General features: G+C 37.1%; 1 protein-coding gene across 1 annotated transcript in view; it reads right to left on the bottom strand.

Moving 5' to 3' along the window:
- Positions 1-311: 311 nt before the first annotated feature.
- The window catches only part of cfap74 (cilia and flagella associated protein 74), an 83,617-nt gene continuing 68,314 nt past the window's right edge, over positions 312-15,614 (bottom strand). Inside the window, exons 28-39 of the mRNA XM_038293107.1 lie at positions 14,380-14,486; positions 14,062-14,196; positions 11,896-12,005; positions 11,652-11,707; positions 10,485-10,604; positions 9,241-9,396; positions 6,867-7,005; positions 6,407-6,561; positions 6,093-6,210; positions 4,629-4,756; positions 4,335-4,469; positions 312-810 (exon numbers count right to left, since the gene is read on the bottom strand). Of these exons, the coding sequence (XP_038149035.1) occupies positions 706-810; positions 4,335-4,469; positions 4,629-4,756; positions 6,093-6,210; positions 6,407-6,561; positions 6,867-7,005; positions 9,241-9,396; positions 10,485-10,604; positions 11,652-11,707; positions 11,896-12,005; positions 14,062-14,196; positions 14,380-14,486 (1,464 nt within the window). The 3' untranslated portion in view covers positions 312-705. The remainder of the gene's footprint in view (positions 811-4,334; positions 4,470-4,628; positions 4,757-6,092; positions 6,211-6,406; positions 6,562-6,866; positions 7,006-9,240; positions 9,397-10,484; positions 10,605-11,651; positions 11,708-11,895; positions 12,006-14,061; positions 14,197-14,379; positions 14,487-15,614) is intronic.

The following is a 15,614-nucleotide window of genomic DNA, read 5'->3' as shown; positions in this document are numbered from 1 at the left end:
AACCTAGAATATTGTTGTCAGCCCTATGTACTCTGTTATAGCATCCACCTTAAATGACAATGGTGCATAAAAATCCAACAAACATTACTTTGTCTTCCTTCTCTCAGAATAAATAGGACTCCAGCTCTTACCCATGGAGGTACTGTACCTCCTCTGCATACACTACACATGAATAAAACCGTTACAGTGTATTCAGGGTCAGGTGTTTGAAAAGTTAGATATTTCATATTTGGTGATTCTGGCTGTCTGTTTTTAATGTCGCCCTGGGTATTTTCACACATTCTACAAAAAACGACAAAAAACCCCACAAATAACTCAAACATATTTCCTCTTTTATTTTTTTTTAAACTAGACAAATGAAACTTTATGAGAGAGGCACAGTTTCAAAGAAATGCTTTCCAAGTTTTTCGTTTGGCAATTTTTTCAAACTAAAGTAGCAAAATACGGTAAGATGTTCTTTTTTTGTATATCCTAAGTATTTAAAAACAGATAAAAAAAAATGCTGATGCTCCCAAAGAGTGAAAGGTTTCTGCATCATAAATAAAACAAAAAGAGTAAGCCCCCTCGAAAAAAAAACAAAAACAACCTGTAACCGCTAAGTTTAAGTACCTTTCAATGAATTTCATTCTCACAATATTTTCAGTTAAAGAAGTGGAGTTAATGAAAAGATTCCTGTCTTCTCATTTAATCCATGTCCTGCATCTGTCAGTCAGCAGTGGAAGAAACCATCGCCATGAAGGTCACTCTGTAAACGATGACCTTATCACTCTTCAAAGTCAGGGGGACACACACCTGGACAATGTCAGAGGGCTGAAACAACAGATGCATGATAAATCATTTCAAGAAGTTTTGATCAAAAACAGATTTTTTCTAAATCGTCAACTTGAAGGCAAAATCTAATACACACAAAATACAGGTGCTGTTCATGGAGTTAGAATATCATGAAAAGGTTGATTTTTTTACTGTTAGTCCATTAAAAAAAAGGGAAACTTGTATATTATATTCATTCATTAGAAACAGACTGATATAGTCAAAGTGTTTATCTCTTTTAATTTTAATAATTATAACTAACAACTCATGAAAACCCAGAATTAATTTTCTAAGAAAATAACAAAATTGTGAAAAGGTTGAATATTGAAGAAACCTGCTGCCTGCGAGGCCTTTAAAGGATTTCTCAGGCTGTGTCTGAACATCCGACTTAAGCCCTAAATCCCTCAGCCCTATACAGAGCAGAGAACATATAGTGGACTTTATAGTGAACACAGTTAACAGACTGTTTGCACAGATGATCACTACCTTTTCAGTCCCCGTTGGCTATAGCTTCACCTTCCAGCACGATGCATGCACAATCTTTGCTTTTCGTCGCCACCAAAACAAATCCTATAAAGCTTTGGGAGGACAGCTCTTGCAAAGCATCCAGGGATATATCTGTTCGTCTAGTGACCTTCAATGATCACAAATTTTCAAGGGGCACTGTGGGAAATTTCAATTCCACTACTGTTTTTAAACACTAGATGTTTGCACACTCATCTAAAATGGTGTAAATACTATATACAGTAGCAGCCATTCAAAATGGACCTTCCTAGTCAATTGCCAGCCGAATGGCAGCCCATTCCCTGGAACTCCCAGCAGATTCCCCTCCAACTTCCAGCCTCCTTTTCCTGGGCGTGCATATTTTTTTACTCTGACTCCACCCGTTCACTAAATTACAGGGTCTGACCAGGAGATGACGCTTCTCTTTAGATCTTATTGTCCACAAGTCATTAAAGAAACAATATTTTAGTACAAAGATTGATGTCTAAAAAGGAATTATAGGGGACCAGCCAAGGGCCCGTCAAGGAAACTGGGGAAATTTTGAATGGCTACTACTGTAGTGCCATATATAGGGGTTAGGGCGGATGTGCGGACACAGGAAGACTGCTTATTTGAAAATTGTCCTAAAGATGAGCTCTGACACTATGGACAGGGACAGTAAGACACAAAAGCTCATTGCTAAAGAGGCTGGCTGTTAAGAGCTTTGTGTCCACAGGAATCAATAAGGAGGCAAAGGGAAGGAAAATATGTGGTAGAAATAAGTGTAAAAGCAAAAGGGATAACTGCACACTAGAAAGGATGATGAAACCCATTTAAAAATGTGGGGTAGACTCACAAAGAGTGGGTAACTGGAGTCAATGCTTGAAGGACTGGACAGCTGCTTTATGGTTCAAAGGGATGCTCTCTGATCAGAGTAAATTTAGCGTTTCCTTTGGTAATCAAAGATTCAGAGTCTGGAGGAGGAGAACGGAGGCGCAGAATCCAGCCTGCTTGAGGTCAGATTAAAGTTTCCACAATCGGAGATGGTTTGAGGTGCCATATCATCTGCTGTGTTTTCTGAGGTCCAAGGTTAATGCAGCCCTGCACACAGTGCCACAGCTACCAGTACCTGGCTGAAGGACCATGGTATCCCTGTTCTTTATTGGCTAGCAAACTCACCTGGCCTTAACTCCATATAACATTTTTAGTTGGCCATCATTTGTAGAAATCCTTTTTTATACTGTTTCAAAAAAAAATTTTGAGATGCTGATTTGTCTTTTTAAGTTATACAATATAAACTTCAAAATGAAAAGAAATAAATATTTGAGATGTGTGAGTCAGTGTGCAATAAATGCATTTAAAACAAAAGTTTCCTTTTTTGGAATGGAATTACAGCAGTATGGACTAGTACGGTAAGTTAAACAGCATTCAGGGATATTGGTGTTGCTATGGACTGAAGGGAGGTGAAGGGGTATGATATAATGACATAATGATGTCCTTATTTCTGAAAAGGGTTATGAAGATGTTAAACGTTACATTAACATTTTATAACATTTACATATTAAATTTGTAAAAAAAAAAAAAAGTTTTATAAATAATTTTTTATTTCTTTTTTACTAGCATGTCTTAAAGTTATTAAATTAGTCACTCATTACTAAAATAATAAGCATCTGTAGATCAGGTTGCCTCCACCTCTGTATGCTGCTCCATCCTCTTAGCATACCTCCTTTGGGCTTAGCCCAGAGATGGAGGATCTGGAGTCAACAAGTCATCTGTATGTCATGTTTTTATTCTGTCCAACCACTGAACCAGGTAAGTCTAATCTACATAGGATAAACCGGATGGAACCTTTACTGGTTGATGATTTGCTTTATTCGGACCACACTGATTTTTAATTGGTTACCCCTGGTTTAATATCTATAAAGATCACTGGCTCCATCCACATCTAGTGAAAACTAGTGTAATTGGATGGGTCATATAACGGAAACACTCATAGGAAATGATCAGAAGCAAGCAGGTGTTCTTCAAACTGCAAACGTTAATTGTCTAAGCCATGCTACAATGTTGGATTCAGAAAAAGATGTTAAAATGTCTGAAAGGTCAGACACAGGCGAGAGCGTATCGGGAGATGGAGACCAACAAGACTTTAAAATTCATATAGTGGCATCTGGCTGTTTATTTTAAAGGTTACTTTATACATTCATACTTTAAGTAGTTTTTGGAGCACATACTTTTTCACTTTTACTTGAGTAAAGAGATCAAGTTGATACTTCAACTTTTACCAGAGTGTTTTTAAACTGCAGTATCTATACTTCTACTTAAGTACCAAATGTGTGTACTTTTAACACCACTGGTGTCACTTTCATTATATCATTACACAAATGAGCAGTGTTATGAGTCACATTAATAGCCACAAAGTTCTGGTTGTAGTTTAATTTTTCCCTTTGATACTTCTCTGTGAGCACTGCTGTCCTTTCCATAAACCATTGAAAATCATGGACTTATGATGACAGGGTAAAACGGCAAAATGAAATGTCCCTGGTCAGCTGAACATTCTCAGAAGATGTTTATTTTCTTAATGTTTTAGTAAGATATTTCCAAACTGCTGTTGTTTGGAAATATCTTGCCTTATGGAATATTGAAGTATTTCATTCTGGCCTGAAAATAAATCATCTCACCTGCTTATTCATATCAATCTAAGGTGCTTTATCACTGAATTCTAGTACGGTAATAGCTTAAGTATTTGTTAAGGAACGTTTTTCCTTGTTTTTAATTAACTTGGACGTGCAATTTTTAATTTTTTTTTATGTTTTTAAGCCAAGAACCACAACCAGGCACTGATTAGTAGTCTTTCGTCTTTAAATGGCCCTGATGAAATAAAAGTGAAAAAAATAATCAAGTTTTTCTGTAGTGTTTAAAGTAAATATATATGAAACTAAATATTATAATTTACTCCAAATAGATGGTTAATATATATATTTTGTGAATATTATTGTTGAAGAAGATATTGGTACCAGAGCATAAATGTATCTGTAGCTCACCTTATATCCGCTTTGGGGCGTCCATGTTATGGTGACACAGCACCTGTCTTCTGCCTTCACGCTGCCTTTAACAGGCTCCACCTGAAAGCCCTGCTGATGCAGAGATGCTACGTCATCCCAAGAAAACTTACCACTCTGGAGAAACATGTAAAACGCAAAGGTTAGAAACGTCACTGATAACTGATTATCATACAGTAAAGAAGCTCAGTGTCATGTTTGAAGGATGTTTTGTCCCCTCCAGCTGATCAAACATAACTAGGTTGTCTCCGGAGAGCTCCAGTACGATCCAGGTACCTTCTTAGTGGCTTTTCGGGAGCGGATGCAGCCCACCTGCAGTTCCCTGACAGCAGGTCTGATGACACCTCCACTGCACCGGGCCTTCAGGGTGACTAATACATGGAAACTTGACTCCTCCTCTGGATCTGTTTGTGGAGAAAGTTTTACAGTTTAGCGCTTTAGGTACAAATTATATCCTGTTTTATCTCTCTTTGAATACAAGTTGATTCCATCCCTATTTTTGCCGATATTTGCATTTTCTTTTGGAATTCTTTTTCATTCATGACAAAGATATGATTCAGCAGCCATGGGCTAAAATCCAGTGAGTCGTATGTATTGCAGCTCCCTCTATTTGCTATCCATTGTCAATGTTTTCTTTGATTTTTTAATATATATTTTTTGATAAAATTGGGACTTTTTTAAGTAAATGGAGGAGGAAAAGGCATTAAATTATTAAAAATACCATCAAATAAACAGCAGGTATCTGGAATATCCGGGAACAGTTTGAAAGGTTTGAAGGTATTTAGCTGTTGAAACGTTTCACATTTTATCCAAATTCAACTCCTAATTTTAACAAATGTGATATAGAAGGATAGAGTGGTAAAATTCAATAAAAATACTCTTTATTATCCCACAGGGGGAGATTCAGGCGCCTCAATGGCAAAGTAAATATCTAATGAAGACATACAGGAATACATCAGGCGAAAACTTGTAAAATATACAGTAAGGAGTTAGAAATCAAAATTTTGAAAAGAAAAGAGAAGTATTTCGGTAAAAAAGCAGCCTAATTAAAGATCTACAAAAAAATTATTATCAGAAGCATATACTCTTTGCATGCTAACAAGTAAAATTTGGTCTGAATTAAGTAGAGGGTGTTCTTTCACACGTAAGCCCAGCCTGTTACATAGTTGGCTTGTGCAACCTGGCGTTCTTCAACTGTAAAGTCAAAGCCGTCCACAAACCGTTTCTCCTGCCACAGGTTTTCCCACCTGAGCTGTGGTTGTCTTCACTGAGGCCTTCTTGGCTGCATCTCTTATCATATCTCTCTATTATCTGGTTTTCCCATTTCGATGGACTGACACCTTTGTAGGTTTAAAATTGTGGCACAGTTCTTCTCTTTTTTGGATTACGGATTGAAAAAAATGGGATTGAATTACACACACAAGAGCACATCTTTTAAAATTCAAGTGCATGGGGTCTGAAAAGAAATGTAAAATAGTCTCTGTCCTTTACTTTCTCAGCTATGCCATACTTTCTTTTAAACTCATGAACGCATCATAAAATCCAAAATAGACAAAACATCAAAAAGCATGGCATCAGATGTCATGGTTGATGAGTTCAGGATCCTGTGATTATGATCAATTATAAAATGTGTCAGCAATTTATTAATGACATTTCAAACATTTGATTAGGATTTTCATTCCTAAGAGAATGTGACTTTCATCAGAGTCTCAGGAGGGGATGGAGGTGAGGTTTTGATACCTGGGATGATGAGAGGAGGAAGGGGGGATTCAGGAGGGGACGTTAGAGGACATCCTCCATACAGATACATGTTATGTGAAGAAGCTGCCCCTTTCAGATCCATCTCACAGACTTTTCTCTGTGAAGAGAACAAGCTCATGTTCAAAGTAAGAACATCATGATGATCAAAGTGTAGAAAATCCATTAAATAATGACTTTTATCATGAGAAGAGTAGAAAGTCCCCATGAAACTTTGTATAAAGGACAGCAGAAAACTGATATAACCTGAAAACTGGTGTTTGCGTGACAGCAAATGTGTTTGTGGTGGTGCTGACCTTATTTATGAGCTCTATGGTGAGTTTGTCAGAGTAGCAGACAGACGGATGGTCGGGCTGAAAAGTGATGGTGATGTTTTGTTTCTGTCCAGGAGCGATGGTGCCCTCTACTGGCGTTACGCTGAAAGCACTTAACCCACTGTAGTTCTGGGTTCCTGCAGGAGACGGAGGGTTTTCATTGACTTCTATACCTGCTACACAGCTGCATCCGTGCACCTCCTTTAGATTTAAGATGGATAAAGTATCACCCTTTTTATTCATACTTAGATCAGCACTAAATCAACACCATATGGGTCACTGTGTGGTCAGAGAGTCCAATAGACTTAACTCACTGTAAGGTTTATACAACATTTCTCCTCCTTAAATCTACCAGAATATCACATCCAAAATGATACCAATGTCCAAAAAGATACAAAAGACAAGTTAGAAATAATTAACTCAAAAGGCCTTCAGATCTTACCCACAGTTGGGCGGATCTTAGAGCTTCTGTGTCCATCCTGCAGCAAGGCCATGATTTCAGCATCACTCTCAGACCTGGTAAGAGACTGACTGGCCAGCAGCACTCTGAAAGGTGCTGCCAACACGGAGCTGTTCTGTAACTGAAGGGGAAAACAGAGAGAAACACTCTCTAGGAATATTGGTGTTGTTAGGGACTGAAGGGAGGTGAAGGGGTATGATATAATAACATAATGATGTCCTTATTTCTGAAAAGGGTTATAAAGATGTAAACCGTATCTATTATATTAAGATTTTATAACATTTATATATTAAATTTGTAAAAAAAATGTTTTATATATATTCTTTATTTATTTTTTACTAGGATGTCTTAAAGTTATTAAATTAGCAGAGATGGCAAAAGTACTCACTTTCCGTACTTGAGTAAAAGTATAGATACTTGTGTTAAAAAATACTCTAGTAAAAGTGGAAGTACTGATTAAACTTCTTTACTCAAGTTCAAGTAACAAAGTACAGGCTTGTAAATTTACTTAAAGTATAAAAGTAAAAGTAGAAACCACTTTTTTCATGCCGTTGCCTACATTTTAAATGGATGTCTGCCAATAGGACTAGATCTCCGTTGTGTTCATTTTCAATCATCTCGTCGTCCATACTACTATGCTAACGCCACCGCCAGCAAGCTGCAATGATTTGCCGCCAATGAATACCGCCGAATCTGTCGATTCATCTTGTAGTGGTGCGTCAAATGCAACGTAGATTCCCAACCAATTAGATTGAATTTGGTATTGATGACGTGAAAAATAATAACGGTAACTCCATTGAAATGATTCAAAACTAAAGTAACGAGACAATTTTTAAAAATGTAAGGAGTAGAAAGTACAGATGTTTGTGTAAAAATGTAAGGAGTAGAAGTAAAAAGTCGCCATAAAAATAAGTAGTAAAGTAAAGTAAAAATATCAGAAAAATCTACTTGAGTACAGTAACAATTTATTTGTACTTCGTTACTTCCCATCGCTGTAAATTAGTAATATTCCTAGGTGGCCAGACAATAACCAATGTACACTGAGAGGTGGCCGAAAGTGAAAAGGCGCCAGAACCTCAGGGTCAAGCCTAAGATGAGAATAACTATACTTTCCTGCAGCCTTTGCTAACAAACAGACACATATATTTAAACATCCGTGCTAGGTAGATAAAAGGTATAGTGGATAAAATACTTTCAGGTTTAAGATCTGGGGCAAACATCTTTTCCATTGTCACTACTTATCGATAATCATTCTGCATAAAATTGTTATTTACAAGTACAAATATCTACATAAATTGGTTATTAAATACGTTTTTATTAAAATAGTTATTTATCTATGATTTCCCTGAAGACTCCTAGATGACTTGCAGAGACACATCATTTTCTCTTTAGCCCATATAACAGAAAATCTAGTTCTGAAAAGATATATGTGTTAGTATATCGATGTGTATACTGAACCACAGTGGTTTTGTTGTCAAGGAATTATGAATACATGAAAATATAGTAAGTAATATATAAAAAATTAAAATGAATATTCCACTTGAGATTATTACTGCTGCCACCATCTGTATTAGAGGGAAAAAATGGTAGGGGTGGCCAATGATTGGCTAATGGTGGCCATGGCCACCCATGGCCACCATTAGCCAATCATTGGCATCTAGCTCCGCCCTTGCTGCTTAGGAACCAAAGCTATTTGTTTCTTGGTCTTAAAGGTCATCTGAACTAATGAAAGATGCTTATTTTTTTCTCTTGTCCTTTCTCTTGATATTGTGCTCATCCATTATGTATCAGGCCTCTGTTAGATCTTTTTTTCACAAATCACAGTGTCACATCCAGCTTTTTTGTTTTTTTGGGGGGTGGTGTGTTTGTGTGTGTGTGTGTGTGTGTTTTAGAAAAAGTAGAGTTTAATTGTTTCTATTATAATGTCCTGAACCTTTGAAAGTACAGCTGATAAAGGTGTTCAAAAAGCCTTTAAAGACTCTCAGATTATTTAACAGACACAAACAAATCCGGGCATGTTTCTTTGTTTTTCCAATATTCAACAGCTGCCAACACAAATATATAGTTTAAAAAAAGTTACATTTATTTTAAAATAATTGTTGTGTCTGCTCTCTGACTTTAAATCTATTGATTGTTGTGGAATTATTCTTCCCTCTCTGAATGAAAGCACTGTAAATAAAGGCTGCCTTTTTCACAGGGAGATTTTGCTACGACTTGATAATTCATGCAGTAAACATTTTCAGCATATTTCTTTGATATTTATATTTGAATAAAGTTAAACATGTTAATCAAACTTTTCAAATATAGTTGTGAGTTGCATTGTGTACTCTGTCTTGTACCATGGTGACCAACTCACCTGCACATGCTTAGAGGCTTGCTCCTTCTCCAACATGAAGCCAAAGTCGAGGAGATCTCCAGTGGGAAATGAAGTGACAACAGGAAGCACACCCTCCCCTCGAAGAGTGATTTCCAAAGCTATATTCATGGTTTGAACCTTCAGTATCTCACAGTGCTGTGAAAAATAAAATGCAGGCTGGGTAACATATAACTTCACATTTAGAATGATGACTTGGTTTATTATTTGATCTATTAGCTGATTTCTTAATCGAAATCCTTAATCTATGTACACTAGAGAATGAAAAAGACAACAACACTTCTAAGTAAATAGCCTTTTGAATTGTTAACGGTGGCAGGACCGATCATATCTGATCTCACAGCATCAGATCACTCCTACAGAGTAATTGGTGCTATACAGAGGTACAAAAGTTGAAAAAATAAATTACTCAACTAAAAGTAAAATAGCTTAGATTACATCCATCCATCTATTTTCCATCACTCCATCATCTATTTCCAGCTGTCTACGGGCGAGAGGCGGGGTACACCATCGCAGGGCAACACAGAGACAAACAGGACAAACAACCATTCACACACACACACACACACCTAAGGAGAATTTAGAGAAGCCAATTATGTCATGTTTTTGGACTGTGGGAGAAAGCCGGAGTACCCGGAGAGAACCCACGCATGCTCAGGGAGAACATGCAAACTCCATGCATGTTCCAAATCCGGAACCTTCTTGCTGCAAGGCAGCAGTGCTACCCACTGAGCAGCCATGCTTAGATTACATGTAAGATACAATCTTACTCCAATAAATGTTAAGTTTCTAAAGCATAATGTTCCCTGAATAAAAGTCCCTCATAGAGGAAAATGGGATGTTGGCTTTAAACCGTCAATCAATAATCAACAGCTGCAATAAATAAGATAAGAAATTAGAATCTTGAAAAATAATGAGTTACTTTGGACCAACAATAGTTAAATGGTAAAATGGCTGTACTTTTATAACATTTTATTTTAACTTTTGTTTTCAAGATATTCAATCACTCATTCAAAATACATTAACACAAACATTTTTCTTGTTTATAAATGGAAATTACACACAAATATTATCTCTTAACATGCACTCAAATATATGTAAAGTTGAGAAATTCCAGTTAAAAGTGATTGAGAGAAAACATCATTCTGGAATCTGTGGAGTGTCTCCTTGCCTCCCTCTGACCCACTAAGAAAAAAAGCCCAGCTCTGCCACTGCTGTAAACTCACCTTCTTCTCCAGCGTCGGACTGAAAGCTAAAACCAAAGTAAGTTGTTCTCCAGGACTAACGCCTCTCATAGCGCTAAGCAGAGAAAAGGGACTATTCAGATCCAACAGTGACGACCTCAGCTTGCAAAGAGTTAAAGAAAAATTTTATTATTCATAACAATAATAGAAATCCAAGGACATCATTTGATATTACTTTGGGCATTAGAGCATCTTGTGTAGATTTGTGTGTTTGCAGTTCTTCCATCCATCTAGATTTTATTTGAAGGTTTAAACTCCTTTGATGTTTCTGCAGTATCTGACATATATAGATTGGGCATAACATTATAATTAACTTTAAGAGCATCTCTTAGTGTCCTCTGGGCTCTGTAGATTCCTGTGTGGATTGGATTAAGTCAACAGAGATGCTGCTTGATCATATCAATACACGTGTGGGTAGTTTTAGAGCCCAATAAACTCCTTCCATTCTACATAAATATTTCTAAGTAACTCCACTCATTTCTGCAGGCCCCTTTAGGTTGGCTTTGGTCTCAGGCTGCATCGTGTATCATGCATGTATGGCCAATTGATCTGCCACTTTTCATCACTTTTTTACCATGATGTCGTTAACTGTTGGAGATTCATTCGGTTAGTAGTAGTAAATAGCAAAGATCTATGGGGTAACAGACAGATGAAACAGACCATGATGTTTTATATATGGACATACAGACCAGCCATTTCTCCTCCTGGTCTGATGAAAATTCATTTAGCCTGCTTCAGCTTTGAAAAGTTAGCACGTTCAAAGATAAAACTGAACTTGTAAGAAGGCTCTAGCAGTTTTCTTAAGAGTAACTTTAAAGAGCATAAAGAAAAAAAGTTGTCAAGAGGCTAAATGTCAGGGGGCTGGATGCAGAGTGCATACTAAGATACTATGTGGGATATTTATTTTTATTTAAAGCGTATGCATTTTACTAGTAGTCAGCTATATATATATATATATATATATATATATATATATATATATATATATATATATATATATATATATATATATATATATATATATATATATATATATATATATATATATATATATATATATATATATATATATATATATATATATATATATATATATAAATAAAAATCTGACTTTAAAGGTACATTTAAAGTTGCCCGGAGAAAAGATACATCCAAAGGCTCGTTTGAAATGTTCTGAAGTGTTAACTGTTTCAGCTCTTTGTTTCCTGCAAAGGAAGCACAAAAAGAAAACAAATGAAACACTTAAACACAAATGAGTACAAAGTACACCATCCATCCATCCATCCATCCATCCATCCATCCATCCATCCATCCATCCATCCATCCATCCATCCATCCATCCATCCATCCATCCAGGCATATCTTATATATTTACAAAACATCTATTTCTCACCCACAAAAACCTGGTTGAAGTCTAAGACGTTACTGCCATTATTGGATATCACCAGCAGAGGGGGCCGTACAGCAGGACACTCCAGCTTCAGGTAGAGCTTATTTATGGGACTAAAAAGATAAAGTATGTGGAAAACAATGAAAAGAGTTATTTAAAACATGTTTTTTATATATATAATTATTGGATAAATCATACAAGTTCTTAGTAATATATTAAACTGACTTTTTGGGAGAAAAAAAAAAGGAAGCAAAACATTTAAGGGGCATTGTGCAACAATTACTCTTTTTTTATTGCCTTAACTCCATGACTCTATTTACATTTGTCTAAATATTGGTGCATTATTACCTCCACTAATAATCAGATACATTTTCCCAAGAGTATGAGTTTATACATAGGGTTATATGAGTTTATACATAGGGTTATATGAGTTTATACATAGGGTTGGTCACCCATTTGAGACGCTCCATGACGTCTGCCAGTGAGAGATAAAATAGTACCAATGCAAAGAATAATAAAGCATTTCTCCTGGCTGGAAGTTCAGTGTGATTGAGGGTCCTGTCACACCTTGCTGATTCATACAGCGTATGCCTGACGTCCCAAAATCTCCTAAAACGCTGGCATACGCTGAACTTTCTATGTATTTTTTAAAGTTTCGGCGTATGTGCATAAAAAAATGTCTTTGATTGTGGTATTAACCAAGCTGCTGTTTAACACCCACCAAAAAAAAAAAAAGAATAAATAAATAAAAAAACGAGAAAAAGAAAGAAGGTTTGCAGTCGCAGCAGATTCAACATCATGTTTGCTAGGAAGATTGTTGGACGTCGGAGTGAAGGCGGGGTGGATCATTCAAACGCACCTTCTCGCTCACACTATGAGGAGGATGAAGTCTGGAGGAAAGATGACTGTTTCCTCCTGTGAAACACCTTTTATACCAAAACTCTCCCATTACACTGTTATACAGTAGCTGTAAGTTAGAAACACGTTCAGCGAGCGACTGGAACACGTCAAATACGTTAATGTACGTTAGAGATAAGTTCTTGATAAGTTACGCATAAGTTATGCACAAGTTGCTCATAGGTTTAGGATAAGCTAGACGCCATGACTTATGAGTAACTTACACTTAACTTATGTCAACAATCAGATAACTTACCCGTAACTTAGGCCTCACGTATGGCATATGCTGGCATACGTACTCGCTGTATGTCGACGTGTGCCAGCGTGCTTCAGCGTTCTCATAACTTAAACAAAAAGTACCCATAACTTATCCAATGTATTCCAGCGTTTTTACCAGATTTCTCGTACGTCAGGCATGCGTCGGTCTAAATCGTTAAGGTGTGACAGGGGCTTGAGAGGCGACGACGGTGTAGATTATTTGGATACACTAACCCAACAACTGAAAGTCTGCACCAATGCAGTAGAATGCAGGACCATGCATATGCAGTAACAGCACGAAACACGGTTTCACCGTCCCCAAGAAAGCAAAAAAGAGAATTCTAACAGAACAAAACTGCAGACATCAAAAAACAAAAATAAACATCAGGTAAGTCTTTTTCAGGGTGGAAGGAGATAATGAAGGAGAAAGATTTTAAAAGTGACGCCAAAGTTAACATGTTTGTCCTTAAAGAGTAAAGTAAATATTCTGCCTAAATTAGTGTAAAGCTAACTTTTCCATTTGGTTTGATTAGACACTGTTGCTTGTTACCACAGAAACAATACCAGTAATCCTGTAAACATTAACAAACCTTGTTGGTACAGAATTGTAGGTTTATGAGGATTTAGCAGCTTTCAAAGCCGCGGTGAAAGCTGGCTTTTTGTCACAGTAATTTCCAGCTTGTAGAGACTTCACTTCGTCTGCGCTGTCAATGTTTTTTTGACACTAAGCGGCTATCATTGCCATAATGTGTGTTTTAGGCATTGTCGCGCTGGCGTTTAGTGTTCGTTGGAGTGAAATAGCCCCATTTTACCGCTAGGTGATGGTAATTCTAACACAATATCCCTTTAAGGTTTATTAGAGGATGTAACTAAGGCTTGCAATTTCTTTGCATTTCTTTTCTTCTTTCTCTAAAAACAACAGTTAATCTGCAGAAACTGAAGTTCTTCTTTTTCTAAGCACTTCTTTACCGACTGGTTTAGTGTTGGATATATGAAGTTTTAGACTCGTATTACCTCCATGCTGGTTGGATTTGTGGTTCTGATTTCGTTGGGTCTCCATCTGAAACAAAGCAGGGAACGGTGTACTCTCTGTAGCGCCGCACAAAGGAGTTCAGCAAAGAGGCCCTGGCCTTCCCGTACAGCACAGACCTTTAAAAGGAAACTATTTCTCAGGTTGGGCTAGATACTTGTTCTTAAAAGGTAAATGACTTTCCAATGTAAACACATTGTCGTTTATTGAAGTACTCATCAATAGGTAGTCATTGAATATTTATTTAATATCGTTTAAATACATAAAGAAAATAAAAAAAGGCTTTGGGGGATCTCACTCACCCTGGCTTTAAGTTGACTGGATCAGATGATTCGGTCATCTTGCTGCTTTCTGTATCCCCAGATGGCCTCTTCCCTTTGTTGGCCTCAGCACAGATGTCCTTTTTCATCTTGGATCACACAACAAAGATGTACAGTAAACAGAAAGGCGCCACTGACGTGATCCAGAGGAGGTGGAGGTCACCACCACTCAACAAAACCCTCCACAAACAGTAGACAGTTCTTATAGTTCACATAACCCCATTGATCTGCATGCATTGCTTACAACCACAGCCAGAGATCAACTCATAATGAATGAGAGCTCCCTGAATGGAGAGATGATGAAGGAGAACAAGAGCAAAGGAGCAGTGGGAATGAGAGTAAACACATAGAACTGAGGCCCAATTAAAAACAATCCCTCTGTTGAACTTTACAAAACATGGTGAGGATAGCAGTAGTCAAGCTCGGAATGACAGCGAGTGAAAAGAGGGCTGAGGAGAGTTTTTCTTTCTGACCACTCCTGCTTATTAAAAAGCATAATGATCAATGAATGATGCCCTTTGTCTCTCTGAAACAAACTAGAACAACACATTTCACCACCTCTAAGTAATGCCACCTCCAAGCTACTGTAAGCCATTGCTTGAATCCTAAGGCAAACAGATCACTATTTATGACTTTACAATACTTCATACCACACTCGTGACTTTACATTACCTCATACCACACTTGTGACTTCACAATACTTCATTCCACACTCATGAATTTACAATACCTCATACCACACTCGTGACTTTACAATACATCATACCACACTCGTGACTTTACAATACTTCATACCACACTCATGACTTTACAATACCTCATACCACACTCGTGACTTTACAATACCTCATACCACACTCGTGACTTTACAATACCTCATACCACACTTGTGACTTTACAATACCTCATATCACACTCGTGACTTTACAATACTTCATACCACACTTGTGACTTTACAATATTTCATGCCACACTTGTGACTTTACATTACCTCGTACCACACTCGTGACTTTACAATACTTCATACCACACTCGTGACTTTACATTACCTCATACCACACTCGTGACTTTACATTACCTCGTACCACACTCGTGACTTTACAATACTTCATACCACACTCGTGACTTTACATTACCTCATACCACACTCGAGACTTTACATTACCTCGTACCACACTCGTGACTTTATATTACCTCATACCACACTCCTTAGTTTA

This window comes from Cyprinodon tularosa, unplaced genomic scaffold (assembly GCF_016077235.1).
Source record: "Cyprinodon tularosa strain WSP-4 unplaced genomic scaffold, ASM1607723v1 ctg320, whole genome shotgun sequence".
Classification (NCBI taxonomy): domain Eukaryota; kingdom Metazoa; phylum Chordata; class Actinopteri; order Cyprinodontiformes; family Cyprinodontidae; genus Cyprinodon; species Cyprinodon tularosa.
Note: the sequence above shows the minus strand (reverse complement) of the source record. Positions and strands in the feature narration are given on the sequence as shown.